This window comes from Thermobia domestica, chromosome 2, assembly GCF_964235325.1.
Source record: "Thermobia domestica chromosome 2, izTheDome1.hap1.1, whole genome shotgun sequence".
Lineage (NCBI taxonomy): Eukaryota > Metazoa > Arthropoda > Insecta > Zygentoma > Lepismatidae > Thermobia > Thermobia domestica.
In genome coordinates this window covers 354,416,928-354,434,765 of record NC_137455.1, presented here as the reverse complement: position 1 = coordinate 354,434,765, position 17,838 = coordinate 354,416,928, and the positions used below count along the sequence as shown (strand labels likewise).

The 17,838-nt window shown below is 35.8% G+C and overlaps 2 protein-coding genes across 5 annotated transcripts in view; both read left to right on the top strand.

Annotated features, from left to right (window-relative positions):
- The window catches only part of LOC145678787 (protein NATD1), a 29,825-nt gene extending 19,514 nt beyond the window's left edge, over positions 1-10,311 (top strand). For 3 of the 4 annotated variants that reach the window (XM_081749291.1, XM_081749290.1, XM_081749292.1), the window contains exons 5-7: positions 1,879-1,979; positions 7,096-7,205; positions 10,175-10,311. In XM_081749291.1, the coding sequence (XP_081605417.1) occupies positions 1,879-1,979; positions 7,096-7,205; positions 10,175-10,291 (328 nt within the window). In that variant the 3' untranslated portion in view covers positions 10,292-10,311. The remainder of the gene's footprint in view (positions 1-1,878; positions 1,980-7,095; positions 7,206-10,174) is intronic. The other variant, XM_081749293.1, reaches the window with a different exon arrangement.
- Positions 10,312-10,472: 161 nt separating this feature from the next.
- LOC145678785 (tetratricopeptide repeat protein 21B-like) lies at positions 10,473-16,530 on the top strand. Its single transcript, XM_081749288.1, has one exon. It carries the CDS (start codon positions 10,473-10,475, stop codon positions 14,418-14,420), a length of 3,948 nt encoding a protein of 1,315 aa, XP_081605414.1. The 3' UTR covers positions 14,421-16,530.
- Positions 16,531-17,838: the final 1,308 nt, after the last annotated feature.

Genomic DNA, 17,838 nt, shown 5'->3' with positions numbered 1-17,838 from the left:
TTTGCCGGTGTGATGCTGCTTGCCAAATGCACCAAACACCTACCACTGACCCCTTTTTGTTTGAAAAATTTCAGACCCAAATACCCAATTATTGCACCATCACAAGTATCCAAAGGCGAGGGACCAGATGTACTTCCAGAGAATACTTGCATTGACTTCCACATTGTTAACTGCGGACATCAATAAACTATAGTTTTATTTATTTTGGGAGGTTGTAAATTAAATGCAGGCAGTGAGTAAAATGTAGATTTTTAATGTGTATTCGTACTTATCACCTTAAGTTGCTATAAAATAATGTTCAGATTTATAACGGAAGGAATACTATAGTCTTAATGATAACAAGAAACAAAATACATTGCAATGTAACTTTTATTTAAAAAAAAAAAAAAAAAAAAATGAAACAAAGAAAAACCAGAACAGTGATTAGTGAACAAACATGTGTACAACTTTCCTTTGGTAAGAGATGGTTTACTTAATATTTTTTTACACCTTTTAACCTGACTTTTTACCCCTCCGTGTTTCTTTCCCATTTCTAAATTTTGTTTTATGAACTGCTAAGCGAGGATGGAAATAGTAATTTCCGAAAATACTTCTTAGATAAACAGTTGGTCTGCGGTGAGTAGTAAGCTTTTTATTTATAGTTGTTTCTAAATATAATATAATGTAGTGATATATTATCTTTCAAGTTCTGTGTTTCGAAACTATTTTTTGTTCTTTTTTTTTTTTTTTGGCACTTTTTGTGTTTCTTTTAAAGCACTCATGCAGTTTTGTTTAATTTAGTATTACTTATTTGTCTTTAAAAGCAATTTTCGTTCTACATGCTTCATCAGAAAGGAATAGTTAAAAATGAGGGAAAAAAGTACGGTTCCATCTCTCTGGATAGAAGGAATTAATTGAATTTACAGTAATTTCCATCTGGAAATAATTTCGGCTTACAAACAATGTTACGTTATGGAATGGATTAGGTTTGTAATCCGGGAGTCCACTATATGTGACTATGTTTTTTTCTATTTTCTGGCAATTAATTAATTTTAATATATATATACTCAGAGATAGTTATGAAAGCAATGAAAACACTCATGTATTGCAATATAATTTGTATGAATTATATTGCAATGCTTCAATACACACAATTAGACATATTTAGACATTCTTTGAGAAACATCTAATGAACTTCCAATATCTCTCCTGGTCCACTCAGTCTCCCGACGTGACAACATTGTTAAACGTATACGGTGAGATTTAGAGCAGCGAGAATAGCGCAGTTCTCTCCTCCAGTATCGCCGACACAACTGAGAGCTAAAGTATATGAAGAGTGGTCCACTGCTTAAGTGGAAACGATTACTGAGTTTAGGAACGAATACAGGCTGTACTATAGGCTGAGAACGTTTTCATGCAGTAATAATTAGATAAGTTGTATTTTGTTAAGTAGTGGAAAATGGTTTAGATATGTTGTGCATGCTTTGTTTTTAAGCAGATTTAGTCTGTGGTGGGTTTGTTTTGTAATTGAAATAGAATGAATGTAGATGGATTTTCTATAAAGCTGTACGTATGGATATATTACAATTGGTATAAAATGGATTAATATGTATTTAAAGATATTACAGAAATATCAAATACAATCGAGTGAAATAATTATTTACATCATTTAGTAAATAGTAATATAAAGGTGGAATGGAAGTTTTAGTATTTTCCATGAAATTGTCTGGTTCTCGTATTGCAAGTTACTTGGATTTTGAATATGATGTCTTGAGTGCTGATTAAAAGTGCCACGACACACATTAAGTTAATGGGGCTGAAATGAGACTTGACATCTTATATAGAAATTGTATGGGTTAATTATTATTGTAATTTTTTTTCTTTCTTTATGCGTAACAGGTTAATAGACAGAGTCATAAGTGGAAATTACATAATGGGTGATAACTTAGAAGTACATCACGATCCCTCTTCCAAGATTTTCTACATAAATCTTGGTAAAGGTAAGTGCACTGCTTGCAATTCAGTCTTTTCTAACTGTAGTGTTAATGATGTCGTAGTATTTTGCGTGTTGATTTTGGTCGTCACATAAATATTTTGGACGTATTTTTTTTAAATAGAATGTACCGGTATTCGAGGAAGAATCTTCCAGTTTTAACATCTCACGATTATGCCGGTAGGCCAAGGGAGATGATGATTAAAGCAAGTAATGATGATGGAAGAATTGGTGGGATGAAAATCTAGGACAAAACGGGAGTACCCCCGAGAAAACCCACGAGCACGATGTTCCCCACCACAGACTTACTTGGCAGGGACCTCACGCACCACAGATAAGCGCTCTACTACTGAGCTACTGTGCTTCAAGAAGTGTGTATTCGAGAAGTTTGTGCTTCAGTACAGGAACTTCTTACCAAGGTTTCAAATCTCAAGTACCTATTGATAATAGTTTTGACAGCTAGAATCCTGCTTTCATTTTAGGATCATGATGTGTGTTCCGTTTAGACTTGGAAACTATAGTATGCTTAAGTAATAGTGGCAAAAGTCTGCCATTTGCTTTCTCAATGTTAATTGTAATAAAGCTAAAGTAGTAAATACTAAGAGAAACTGTTTTTTCGGATAGGAATGGGCGAGTGGGGCATTATATACTCACAAAGTCTTCAAGTTTTAGCTATGCTATTACGAATGCTCTATCGACGAATGTTTTGGGTGCAGGCGAATCAATGCCAAAACGCTGACGAAAAGCACGCTGGACCGAAATCACGGATTCAGTCTTTGCTAACTGCAGAATACAAAACGCCTTCTGTTGAACGGACGCCATCTTAGTTCTGACTGACTGCAAACTGAGAAGACGCATTGACTAACATCTAACGACAATTTTCTGAAACTCTGGGCCACTCCCATTCAAACAACACTCATTTCCTTGCCGGCACGACCCATGTTGTGTAATTATTACCATCCAAAATCAGTTAAAAAAAAAAAAAAAAAAACTGTGTATGTATATTCCATGCATAACCTCAATCCATTTCTCTATTCAATAATCAGAAATATTAGTGAAGACAACGGTTAGTTTACATATCTAATATACATCTTGGATAGGTATGAGATTATTCTTATTTTTCTATTCTTATGGTTTATAATCTCGAGGAGTTATGAAGAAGATACGGAAACATTGTTTCGTCATAACCAGCACGAATATCTTCCTGTATATTTCCGTCTTTTAACTCTGGCTTCCAGAGCAAGTGGGTTGCTATTCCACGATTTAAAGTTTTAACTTTCAATACATATAGAGGCTATATGAAAAGTGTTTGACCGTTCTCCTAAAAAAGAAAGAAAAGAAAAACTCACCTGGTGTTTTTGTCGTCTTAATCCCTTTCAAAGTAGTTCTTTCTTGCTTCTATACACCTAGTCCAGCGGCCCTTCATTGCTCAAAACAAGCCTGGAGCCCGCCTAGGGGAAGTGCTTAAGACAGTCCTTGCGTTGCTTCTGATGTCCCGTCGCTTGTGAAAACTTGTCTTTTAGCCACCTTTTGATTTTCGATAACAGCCAAAAGTCTCATAGAGCTATGTCCGATGAGTAGAACCAGAGGAATGATGTACTGTATCAAAAAGACTGAACCAGATGAACTGTATAAACAGGACAAGGGCATTTATCCTGGTGCAGTTCCAAAGGTCTGATCATGTTTGACGAACACCGTCACGTAGACAACGGAGAACGTCTAGATAGAAGTTCTTTGCAACTGTACGTACTTCCTTTACGCATTCATAAGGCAGAATGCCATGGGAATCGAAGAACATAGTTAACATCGCTTTGATTTTGCTACACATCTGGCGAACTTGGGTGTTTCCACTAAGTTGATTGTGCCTTTATTTCCGAGTCCTGTTGATACACCCACGTTTCATTTTCTGTAATAACTCCAGGATTTTGTTCTAGTGTCAAAATGTTGAGCACATACTTTGCAATTACCTGCTACATATCCAAATCATCATTTAAAATGGTGCTACGCAACAGCTCAGTGTACATATATACAGGGTTTGTCCGGGAAGTAATAGGACTGATTTCATTCCGCCATGACTGTACTTCGGAGCGTGCGCGCACTGACTGGATCCGGTAGAGGGCGTTCCTAGCTAACGAACGAGCGGCTGGTCAGTTGTCTCCGAGCACACGGAGAGTCACGACAGGCTTTTTCGCGCGACGTGTTTTTGTGAGTGGTGCAAGCCGAAAATGCAGCGTTCGTTAGAGCAGAGGTACGCGATTAAATTCTGTGTTAAACTCGGTAAATCTGCGACAGAGACGTTTGATATGATCAAGCAGGCTTACCCAGATGATGCTTTAGCAAGAAGTGGTGTGTTTCGGTGGCACACGGCCTTTTCGGAGGGCCAGAAAGAGGTCGCCGATGAAGACCGTGCTGGAAGACCTTCGACTTCGACAAACACCGACAATGTGATTCGTGTGCGCGAAGTTTTGAACTCAGATCGTCGACTAAGTATTCGTTTAATTGCCCAGATGTTAAATTTACCAAAAACTGTGGTTCATGAAATTGTGACGGAGCATTTGAACATGCGCAAGGTGTGCGCGAAGATTGTCCCAAAACTGCTCACTGACAGAAATTGCGGCGAGTGGAATTGTGCCAAGAAAATTTGAACATGTGTGAAAGTGACCCCCAATTTTTGAATAACGTAATCACAGGTGACGAATCATGGATCTTTGAGTATGATCGCGAGACAAAGAGGCAATCTTCCGAGTGGCACACGCCGGCGTCTCCTCGCCCAAAAAAGGGAAGAATGATCAAATCCAAAGTGAAAACGATGCTCATTGTCTTTTTTGACATCAAAGGCATCGTCCACCATGAATTTGTTCCTCCTGGACAAACCGTCAACGCCAAGTTTTACGTGGAAGTGCTCAAGAGACTCAAACGAAGGGTCAATCGGGTCCGACCAGACATCGGAGCCGACTGGAAGCTGCACCACGACAACGCCCCGGCTCACACCGCCTTTCTTGTGAACAGCTACCTGACCAAGGCCGGCATCCCAACGCTTCCGCAGCCGCCCTACAGCCCAGATGTGCCCCACCCCCCGGACTTCTTTTTGTTTCCTCGCCTGAAACGCCCGATGAAAGACAAGCATTTTGAGACGACAGAGGGGATCCAAGCAGCTTGCACCGCGGCTCTCAAGGCTATTCCGGAGAATGGCTTCCGTGACGCCTTCAATGCTTGGAAATCGCGCTGGCAGCGCTGCATCGACGCAGAAGGAGCCTATTTTGAAAGTTTTTAAAGAATTGTAACGATTGGCTCAATAAATTTTTTTAAATCGACTCAGTCCTATTACTTTCCGGACAAACCCTGTATATATATATTTACTCAACAGTGACACCAATGTAGCTTGGCTCACTATCCACGAACGTTTGGCCTTCCCTAAACAAGTGGAGCTACATTTTCATTTTCATTTGTGTCATACCCGTAGCGTCGTCTGTAAATGCTATTCTAATCTTCTGAACAGTTTCCTACCAAGCTACCTTAAGTATGACCAAGCTTCGGACGGAACTTTGTTCAGTATCTTCGTTCGATTCACTCCGTCATTTTTATCCGCTTAAAGATGTGCTGTGACCATACGACAGTATTAACACAATCAGCCCTTCACAACAATATAGGTAAGTGAAGGCAACACCATCTGCAGGCTAAATACATCACAGACCAGCCTTCTAAGATTTGCATTGCGGTCAATTTCCACTGATACCACCAGTTAAGCTCTCAATTTTTTTAAGCAAGAAAAAGATATTTTTTAAAATTTTATTCATTTAATTGTTAGTATCAGCACCTTGCAGTTTTCCCGAAAACAAAGGAGATTAAATACTTTTCAGTAAGCCTTGTACGTAATTCTGTTACCTTGCTTCTTTTTCCTTTAACAACTGTTTCTTTACATATGTTTGAATTTCCTGCACATTTCTATGAACATATATTCTGTTATTGCACTAAATTATGAACCTGCACTTCTACCTCTGTGCTAAATTGGTTAATTCAGCTGAACCGTCGAATTTTTGCTTATTTCACTGGTAATGTCAACACTAAACATGCTAAGGTAAGAAAGCTGAATTATCGCTCTAGTCTTATCAATTAGCGAAAACTCGAAGGTTAGCTGGTCGATTATATTGAAGTTTAGCGACTCTGTCAGCACCGAGGCTATATGAGACGTGCACTTAAACTGAACAGACTACCTTACTACATAATAATAATAATAATAATACAAAATTTACCATTTTTCTCTTGCTTGTTTTTCATAAGTGAAAGGAGATAGGGAAATGCAACTTAACACAATCATAGATAATTTGATTCTACAAAAAAAAAAAAAAAAAAAAACTGATGAATTCTCAGTGTTGTTAGAATAACATTTCCCCTAAAATTTAAGTTAAGGTAGCGGCTAGAAAAACGAACTCAACTGCATTTGATTACTATCAGGTTGTTTTGGTATCCGGTGAACTACTTTTTAAATAATATTATTATTTAATTGTAATAACTGTATGTTTATTACAAACTAGTCAACTGTTATTTAAAAAAGTAGTTCACAGGATTCCAAAACAACATGATAGTAATCAAATGCAGTTGAGTTCGTTCCTCTAGTCGGTGCCTTAACTTAGGGGAAAATGTTATTCTGGCAACATTGTAACTACTATGGATGGCAACACTGAAAATTCTTCAGGTTCATATTTTCTGTTGTAAAATAACATTATGTATGATTGTGGTAAGTTGCATTTCATTGTCTCTTTTCACTTATGAATAAACAAGCAAAAGAAAAATTGTAAATTTTGTGTTATTTTTAGTAGGGCAGGCTCTTAACGTGGAATTCGAACCACATGAGTTCCTATCGGGAATCGAATCCCCCGTGCCCAGTCTCCCGTGCCGAAGGCAAGTGGTTAAAAGAACAGGTTTATTTTGTTATTCATAATACACGGTTTGTACTATTAAACTTACTTAATAATTATTAACTCAGTAACTTTTTGTTCTCATTAAATTAATTACTGTCTTTTTCAAGTCAGGTCTTTCATTTTTTTTTTCAATCTTGTGTGCATATCTATCAATTTTATTTTGTTTCTTTTTTTTTTTCTTTTTTACTTTCTTTTCTTCAGAAAAAGCTGTCCTTGAGTATGCGTACCTCGATAAGCAGACACTAGATATGTATCACACTGGTGTTCCACTCTCCCATAGAGGAAAAGGGATAGCAAAACTTCTTGCTAAGGTTATTTCTTTTCCAATATTTTATGAACGTTTTGCATGTTACGTAATGTGTATGCGGATAAAACATAATGGGTTTATACAGCGAAACACATGATTAAAAGTTTTAAAATTTGTATATACATTCATATTCAGAGTATTGTACAACAGCAATATGAATTGTCTTGTCTCATAAGGCTAGACAGTTTTTTTCTTTCTTAATACGAGGGTCATACCAAAATTTTTTACAATCAACATCGTAAAATAAAATAAAATAAAATAATAGTAAAATAGGACTCAAGATGATCAAGTTTAATGGTGAAAAGTGGTCAATAAAAGTTTCAGTACAGAAATTGATGGTATGTCTGCAGAGGGCTGGAAGAACTGCTTTCGAGAAAATGAAAAAGTGCATTGCAGTTGAGAATTCGTCTTTAAATGCTTGCAGAAATTTTGTAAGATTCAGACATTTGTTTAGTTCTAAAACTTGACGTGACTCTGGTATAATGAAGTTACAGACCTAATGCTTGTAATGAAAATTTATTAATTCTTCTAAATATTATTTTATCACTATGTGTGGTTTGAATGGATGTCATTTCGTAGAAATGCTGAGAACTTATAGATAAGACTGGTAATACAAATTTAAGTAGCTTATTTTTTTAAACCATAATCCCACTTCATGTAATTTGCTATAAAATAGAAATATCAGAGTAAACTTTAAAGTTTAGCGTAAGTTTTTATATATTTTATGTCTGTGCATGCAATATGGAGCAATCAGCTTATAGAGCTTTTAGACATAGTTTTTATTTATTAAATAAATTATCTAGCATTTGGTTACAAGTGGCAAATACATATAAAAGAGATGTGTTATAAGAAAGAAACACTCACTGTAACACTTCAAACTGGATTAATGGCTAGGATAACGTTAAATAACGTTTAATAACTTTGCAATCACGTTCAATATGTATTTCGTTTGATAAACCTTTGTTTAAATTAAAATGTTTCACTTCACTTTACCTTACTTTGTTTATAAATGAGGAATTAGTGTTTCTTGTAATAATAATAATAATAATAAATAAAATAAAATAAAAAATAAAAAAAATTGAATAAAATGTAAAAGTATTTGTGAAGCTGAAGCTCTTCATTAGTGTCTAGCTGTCGAAGGCAACAGGATTGGTGACCAAAATCATACTAGGAATCCTTATAAGATTTCCAGGCACGTTATAGATAAATGTTAGATAATCTTGACAAAAAGTGGCAGATTGTATCTTTGTTAAAGTCCAAATTTTACGTTCTTGAACGTCACTGTAGTCTGGGCATTTCTTTAAATGTGTTTGACAGCTATTGGATATTCAGTCTATCATCTTTTTTTTACTCCAAGCTCTGTCGACGAGATGACTGCTCAAGTGCCTAATTAGTTTCTTTTGAATAGTTTTGTCGGCAACTCATATTTTTTTTCATTTCTATTTTGTTTTATAAATGAATTTGCTGAGATTCCATTGTTCTAACCATATATATATATATATAAAAGGGTGGCCCAAAAGTAGGTATACAGTCCCGTACTGATCAACTCATTGTTTTTTTGTATCATTTCTTATTGTTATCCACCAGGTAGACTTAGTTTCTGTATTATTTGTTCTTAATGAGTTTTTACTTACATCTTAAGCTCGGAACAGCCGAAGCAAATAAACCTATAAGCTAGAATGTTATACTTGATCTATGCAGGGGCGTATACCTACTTTTGTGCCACCCTGTATATATATATATATGTGTGTGTGTATATATATAGTGGATCCTTGGTTTTCGAACCTTTCGGTTTACAAATAATTTTTGTGAACAAATTACGATTACGAACAGTATTTTGAGATACGAACGCCCACACGCGCCTGTACTGACAGTCCCACACCTCTAGTGGTGCTTTCAGGCTTTTGCCGTACACCTTATCTGTTGGAGTCATGTATTCAAAAAAGTATTTTCTTTTCACTTTATATCTTTAGATCCTCATACTGTGTTGAATCTAATGTGAAGTTCTTTGCCTTTACAAAGGACAATGTTACTTCCATTTTATATTCTTCATCACATAAAACACTCAAAAATGTTTCAAAAATACATACATACAGTACCATGTTTCTATTAATTGTATTTACATTAATTTCAATGAGAAAAATAATTTCAGTTTAAGATCAGCGTTAGAGAACGGATTAAGTTCATAACGCGAGGGTCCACTAATGACAGGCAACTTTCTTAGGAAAAGAAAACTCTTTTTTTTTTTTTTTTCATTATCGGGCAAAACAACAATTTTAAATGTATTGGAAAAAGCTGTTCTTACCTTGCATCCTGGATGTGATGATAATATACTATTTCAGAAGTTCTCTGATTCTACTACTACACTGCACACTGAAAAATGAGTATAGATTCTCTTCATCTGTAAAAACCCGTGTTTCAATACAAAACCTTTGTAAAAAGGAGAAAAGTTAGTTCAATCAACACTTTGTGAAAATTTATTTTGGTTAAGGCAGCGTTCCCCAGCCAGTGTGTCGTGTAATCTCATAAGGTGTGTCTTGAAATTTTAGAAATTAAAAAATCATAATGCATTTAATAAATGGTTAAATTAATTTTGAAAAAGATTTCTATAAGCCAACACCTTCAGCGGCAACAACAATGCTCAGCACTATTTAGAGTCAATATTTTATTAGAAACTTAACAGGGTTACATTATTATCATTTATATTATTAAGAAAGAGTCAAACAAGTGTGCCGTGATGTAAACATTCAGTAAAGCGTGTCGTTAATAAAAAAAAATAAAAGAAAAAAAGTTTGGAACCACTGGCATAAGGGATCAGAAATATTTGAACCAGTATATCGTCATTGTTATATCCAGGATGCAATTTAAAAAATAAAAATAAATAAATAAGTATGCGTCCAATGTCTTACATAAGTAAATTTTATGTACAGTTTATAAAATTACTTTTTAACTCTTTTTGCTGTTTTGTTTCAGGCTGCTTTTGAGTTTGCTGTAGAAAACAATCTGAAAATGAAACTATCGTGCTCTTATCTGGACAAATACAGCAAGGAAAACAGTGATACGCGATACACAGAACGAATAATAAACTAGCAACTTAGTATAAGTGGTATTGAGTAAAAACTTCTGAAGTTTATGATTGGTGATGTGGTAAATGATATTGTGATATAGAGGCATTTTATGGCATTCTTTTTGTGCATAAAACTAGATTACTGGGGATTAGATTGATTTGTTATTTTTTTTAATAGGTATACTTCGCATATTATAATTCAAAATGGAAGATAGCGATATAAAAGCGAAAATTCATTACTATTGTCGTGAGAAATACTACCATGCCATGCAAAATGCTGCAGTTGAAGGGCTGAAAAAATATCCTGGTGATGCTGTGTACAAATTTTACTATGGTTTGTCGCTTGTTTTAGGAGGACGAGTGCAAGAAGGTATTCGTGAATTGGATCCTTTGCAAAACAACAAAGATGTTCTCTTAGGAACAATACTAGCTCTTATTTACGCTCATAGGCATTGCCTAACTGTGGACAAAGAAACAGTAGCTCAGTTGGATGCTCGTTTAAAAGAGGAGAGGAAAAAGGCCAGTGAGCACGCCTTGTATTATGCCGGAGTGTTTCTGTTTCACACAGGGAAATATGACAAAGCTAGGGAATACATTGACAGATTGTTAAAAGTGAATTCTCAGTCGCCCGATGGTCTTGCAATTAAAGGTTGGATAGAACTGTTCGGTGGTAGAGATGGCAAAACAAAGAAAGCTATTGACTACTTTGAAGCTGTACTATCACAGAATGGAAGGTACATTGATGGCATGTTTGGGAAAGTGAAATACCGTGAGCTTATCAGTGATTTTGAAGAGGCCATTTCCGTTCTCAATCAGCTGATAGTTAGTTTCCCTAATTTCACACTTCCGTTGATTGAGAAAATGAAAAATCAGTTGGCTCTTCAAGATTGGGACCAAGCTTTGGATGTTGCGAACAGGATTTTGTCCATGGATGCTCACAATTTGGAAGCAATGAAGTTTAAAATTTTGCAGGTTGTATGTCGAGAGGGTAACTGTGAAGATACAGCTCTAAACTTAAGAAGATATTACCTTGAAATGGAAAAAATGGAGCCGAAAAACGCTTTACTCTTCTTAGATAATGCTCAGCTGTTTTCGAGGTTATGCGGACGTAATATGGGTGTGCTTATTGAAACATATAAATTCGCTGAAAAAGCAGCCCAGTTGGATACAACGAATTCTGAGTATATGACTGAGCTTGGTTACCAGTGTCTGCTTCAAGGAAAAATTCGAGAAGCAATGAAATATTATAAAAATGCCACAAAACTTGATGAATCGTCTCTGGTAGCTTTAAGTGGATTAACGTATTGTCAGTTAATTGAAGGCTCAAGCGAGCAAGCCCAGCAGCAAGTGGAACTTTTAAGAGAAGTTCAAGGATCTCATTGTTCATCTGATCTTCTCTTTATGTCTGCGTATTTGGCAAGGAAAAATGGACAAAGTGCTGAGCAAGTTTTGGGCTTACTGAGCGAGGCTGTCGAAGCACATTTTCGAGGAATTCGCACGTTACCATATGGTCCTCAGTACTTGAAGCAATTAAATCCTGATTTTCTGATACAAATTGTTAAAGAATACATGATGTATGCACCAACTCAGCCAGTAGGACAAGGCCAACCTATATCTCCTGCACTGAAAAACAGCTTAATAGTTCTTGAACCAGTTACCAAAGCTTGCCCAGGTTTGATAGGAGCGTTGTACCTGTTAGCCAAAGTGAAATTCTTGAGTGGTGATGTAAAATCTTCCGCTAGCACCCTCCAGCACATTCTCGACAATATAGATACAACATTTACTGATGCTCACTTATTAATGGCACAGATACAGATGAATCAGGGCAACTTGCAGCAAGCAGCACAGAGTCTTGAAGTTGGACTGAGTTATAATTTTGAAGTGCGTGAGCATCCTATATTTCACTTAATAAATGCTCATATACAAAAGAAGCAGGGTAATTTAGAAGAATGCATCAAGACATTACAAACAGCCATGACAATTACAGGTTTGAAGCCTTCCAGCGGTGGTCGCAGAAAATGTAACACAGAATTGACCACAGCAGACAAAGTATCTCTTTATTTAGAACTAGCTGAAGCTCACAACTTGGCCGGACAACAGCATGAAGCAGCCAAGGTAATGCAAGATGCTATAAATGAATTTCAAGGCACTCCTGAGGAAGTCCGAGTTACAGTGGCTAACGCTGAACTAGCATTAAGTCGTGGCGATATGGATTTAGCTTTAAACCTGTTGAAGAACGTGGGACCTGATCAGCCGTATTATTTGGAAGCGAGACAAAAGATGGCTGATATTTATCTTCATCACAGAAAGGACAGAAGAATGTTTGCAAATTGCTTCCGTGAAGTAGTTGAGAAATGTCCAGGTTCGCAAAGTTATATTTTGTTAGGTGATGCGTACATGTCAATTCAAGAACCAGATCGAGCCATTGAAGTTTATGAGCAAGCTTTAAAACGAAACCCAAGAGATTCTGCTTTGGCCAGCAAAATGGGGAAAGCGTTAGTGAAGACTCATCAATACGGGAAAGCTATCAATTATTACAAAGAAGCTGTGAAAAACGAAAATAATGCCGCTCTTCGCTATGATATGGCAGAACTACAGATGAGATTACGTCAGTATGACAAAGCTGAGAAAACTTTGCTCCAAGAACTAGAAAACCATAGCCCGAATGACTTAAATACGTTGATGTCTAAATCGAAGCTGCTACTTTTGCTGGCTAAAGTACAGGAAAAAAGTGGAAACATGAAGAATGCTTTTGCTACTCTTACGCAAGCTCATGACGCTCAGATTCGGGTGTTGAAACGGGTGCAGATTGAGCAACCGGATGCAGCAATTGAACAGCGACACCTAGCCACGAGCATTTGCCAGCAGATGGCAGAGCATGCAGCAATGCAACGCGAATATGATAAAGCAATCAAGTATTACAAGGAAGCCTTAACATACAATCCAGATGACTTGAATACATTAGTGGCTTTGGCAAAATTGTATATGCAAGTTAATGATTTGGATCAATGCCAGTACACATGTATGATGCTGCTGAAATCAGATAAAGAAAACGAAGCTGCTACCGTAATGATGGCAGATCTTGCATTCAGAAAGATAGATTATGAAACAGCCATGTTTCATTTTCAGCAATTATTGGATAGAAGGCCTGACTATTGGACAGCTTTGGCACGGTTAGTTGAAGTCATGAGAAGAACAGGAAACCTGGAAGAAGTACCTCCGTACCTTCAGAAAGCTGAAAATACGTCTTCTAGAGCTGCCCAAGAAGCAGGGCTAAATTATTGCAAAGGTTTATACGAATGGTATTCAGGAAATGCCAATATAGCTCTAAAACATTTCAACAAAGCACGCAAAGATCCTGAGTGGAGTCAACAAGCTATTTATAATATGATAGAAATTTGCCTGAATCCTGATAATGACACATTGGGTGGTGAAGTATTTGAAAGTGTAGATCCTGATAGTCAGTATGATTCACAAGACGCTCACGAGATGGCTCTGAGAACTGCTGATAAACTGCTTAAAGAACTCAAACCAAAGTTGGGTGATCAAATGATGACTTATCAATTACTTGGTAATTTTCTTCTGTTAGCCACTCGTCAAAAGCCGAATGTAGAACGAGCGTTACAGGATTTCATGAGCATTGCCAGCCAGGACATGTATAGGGACCATGTAGGGGCTGCCTTAGGTATTGCTACGGCGTACATGCTTCTCAAACAAACACCAAGGGCAAGAAATCAACTGAAAAGGATTGCGAAAAACACGTGGAATTTCGAAGACGCAGAATATCTTGAAAGATGCTGGCTGCTTTTAGCAGATATTTATATTCAGTCAGGAAAATACGATATGGCCACGGAGTTACTTCGACGTGTTTTGCAGCACAATAAATCTTGCACAAAAGCGTACGAGTACATGGGATTTATAATGGAAAAAGAGCAATCGTATAGGGATGCTGCTATGAATTACGAGCAGGCATGGAAGTTTAGCAACTATAGTAACCCTGCTGTAGGTTACAAATTAGCGTTTAATTACATGAAAGGTAAACGATACGTTGATGCTATAGACGTTTGTCATCAAGTTTTGCGTTCCCATCCAAATTATCCTAAGATACAGAAAGATATTTTGGAAAAATCACGGAATAATTTAAGAACTTAGAAAGCTCAACCACAGGTTTTTCGTTCCCGTCCAAATTATCCAAAGATACAGATATTTCGGAAATATCGCGAAATAATTTAAGAACTTAAAAAGTTCAACCAATAGTGAGTGCATTGTGTATCGATATTTTGAGAATGCAATTGCGTTTGGGCTGTATAGAACACGTGTAGCATAACTAAGGGTAGTGTAGTTGTAGTATTGAAATTGATATATAAATTTTGATCGCTCATAATGAGAAAACTTCATATCCCAAGCTTATATATGAATTTAATATTGTGAGCAGCTTTGCTCATTGATAGCAAAATTCAGTGAAATCTGATGTTTCCAAAATACCATTTTAATTCACTGCATACAGTACTGATACTCAACTTATGGGCTACAATCCTTCGAATGAATAAGAGGTTTCAGAGCGTTGTGCCTTGATACTTTAAGTAACAAAGTAATGTACAATACTAATAAATTCGACATCTCTTTTGATAATTTCCGCTGTGAAACGACGGAATATGATAGGAGAAAGAGAGAAAATAAAGTTTTCAGTGCGCCTAGAGATGTTTCATGACATCTACATAAGGCTGTATCCAGAAGGAGACAGAACCCTCTCCAGAAACTCTCAAATTTGCACATGAAAACAGGATTTTAAGTAATTCTTTAATTTAAAAAAATCTTTAAAGAATTTTTTTTTTTTCGGGGAGGAACTGAGTTGTCCTTTAAAACTAATAGTAATAATAAAATAAAAACAGTCTATACTAAGTTAAATAGAAGGTTTCTGTAAGTTGAATATCCTTGGACTTAGAAAGGATGAGAATCAGTTCCATATAGTATAATTTGAATATTATTATGTATAATGTTTTTCACAGTTGTTAGTTTCATGTGATCTATAATGTTAGTGCATCAAAATTTTGTCATCTGAATCTTGAGCTTAATGTATATAGTTACTTCCATTTAATCTTATGTATTCAGTAATTAATGTTTAAAATTTCAAAAACAATGAAAAAGAAATATGTTTAGTGTGTAAATTAAGTTAGTGAAAAGAAGCTGGTAAGTTGGGAGCATGGCTTGTAGTGCAAAAGAGTTTCTTTTATTGTACTCAGAGATGTGTTTTTGATCTTGGATGTAATGATCACTTTGTATTCATTGATTACAGCAAAAAATAACCGTAATTCAAATGAATGTTTGAGTACTATCATAAAAAGCTCAGTGTAGTCTTTGTTAAGAAATATCTTGTTTACTCATTTATAATGCACACACTTTTCTTCAAAAATTTTAGGCTCCCAGAAAGCAGTGATGCTTCTTATAAACGGAACGTTCTGACAGTTGTGCGAAATCACTTTTGCATTCACTAAGGCAGTGTATATAATATGTAGATACCAACCAAGATACTAAATGCGATGCGCCTACAGCTTTTGTCGGGTATACTTTTTTTGTACGTTGATATTACCAACGTGTAATTTTTCTCTAAAGGTGAAGTAACTATGTGAAAATTTTACATATTATACCTTTACAATGGTTCTTGCACTGTCATGGTTGAAATAAATGTTTTAGTTTTCTTAGTATGCTGAAGATTCATTCCTTGTAAAATTAAGCCATTTTATTTTTCCCTTTTAATCTAAAATGTAGTTGCAATCTTCATATTTTTTGTTTTATTGTCGTAACTCACAAAGGGTTGTCAGTATAGTTCAAGCTAAAGAGGTCTTCTTATCAACAAACTCAAGTTCTCAGTCAAACATATTGTATAACTTACCCACTGTAAAAGATAATATTAGGTGCTCGCTATTACTGCGTATAAAAACTCATTAACAAACCTTTTATTTTCTGCGTCATGTTTGAAATGAGAGTTATTTGTCAATTTAAAGTGTGGTGACGTAGTTATGTATGTTTGTTACAGTAACTTGTAAAGTTAAACATAGAAGCTGCTTCATTCGAGTATGTTTTAAATCTTGAAGCAGAGGCATACCATAATGTTAGTAAAGACTATAAGTGCACTTCAATAATTCTTAAGTTATTAAATGTTATGGCAGGTGTTTTTCACGTTGTGATTTTCAAAATACAATATTTTTTACATATGTAGATATTGTTGATAGTTGAAATAAAACATTGTTTAAAAATATTATTTTTATTTTGGTTATTCTCAGGTAGGGTTAATAGCAAAATATGAGTCTATAATTCGTAGAAATTTACAACCGACTTATAGATTATTCGGTTCCGATTCCGACCCTTGGTTTCGGTTTATATATTGTGATTCAGGAGGAATGTCAGATAATTTGTGAGGTGATTCTACATGTGAAAATAATCCGAAGAAGTCCTGTCATGTGAACATGTCCGATTTTCGATCGTTACGGAACTGGAGCGGGTTGAAGGCTACAAATAGCCTTGAATGATTATGAAGACAAGTGTGAATATTACTTACCGAAATGCTGTGTAGGCGCTATGGTGGACAGAATAATGATGGGAAGATGCACTGTGTTGCACTGTATACACCATTTCCTTATTCCCTAAGTTGATTTCCTCCTTCACCTCCAACATATCATAGCAAAATAAGGTTAGGACTTACCTTCCAGGAATAGGTCCTCCAAAGAATGCGGCTGTGCAATTTTCAAATTCCTCTGAGATCTTACGGTACGTTTACGCGTTTCTTCATTAGATAATCATCACCTCACACTATCTTCTTACTTTTCTATAACTTCTGTGTACACTTGGGATGGTAGATTTCGAGGAAGTCTTGCAAAGTTCCGGAACTTCTGAATTTTCACACCTTTATAACCTGGAGGGCGCGAATGTTCAGGCAACTTTTGATACCAATTTATCTGTGTTTAGAATTGCAGTACACTTGAATTTATTTCTGTCTATACACTTCCAACGGATGAAACACTTCATGTCAAACTGTGCCGTATACCCATACCCTTCACAAAATAACTTATCTCCACCCTTATTGGATTTGAGGATTTCCATTATGATTCACTTCAACCACTTAAATTTGCTTTAAACTACTCGTTGAACAAAACAATACGTGCACAACACAATTATTAACAGTTTCCCCAACTATTCACTTAGTTTCATCAGACACTATGATTACCCAGAAATTTAACAAATTTTATATAAGCGACAGCGAAAATAATCCCTGTTTCCTGATTGGTTTTGCATCAAATTTCACTTTTGTAATTGTATTATGCGAATAATTAAAGTAGTTTGTGTAAATCTTGCTATTTTAAATGCTGAATTAGAAAAAGAGGACACAAACTTCTGTAAAAACAAGGAAAAGATCCCTTATTTTGTGTACTTCTGCATTCTCAATTGCAATTGGAAGTATTCTCCAATATTTATAGAAGTTAAGGTAAGTGGGTGGATAGTTTATTGGAATTTTCCGTTGCCCTTATTTTCTAAAATCCGTACAGATTTGTCGAGTAATGTAAATCTATAG

Bases quoted from the DNA above. Each gene is read 5' to 3' on its own strand.
- LOC145678785 (XM_081749288.1), top strand. From the start codon at position 10,473: ATGGAAGATAGCGATATAAAAGCGAAAATTCATTACTATTGTCGTGAG.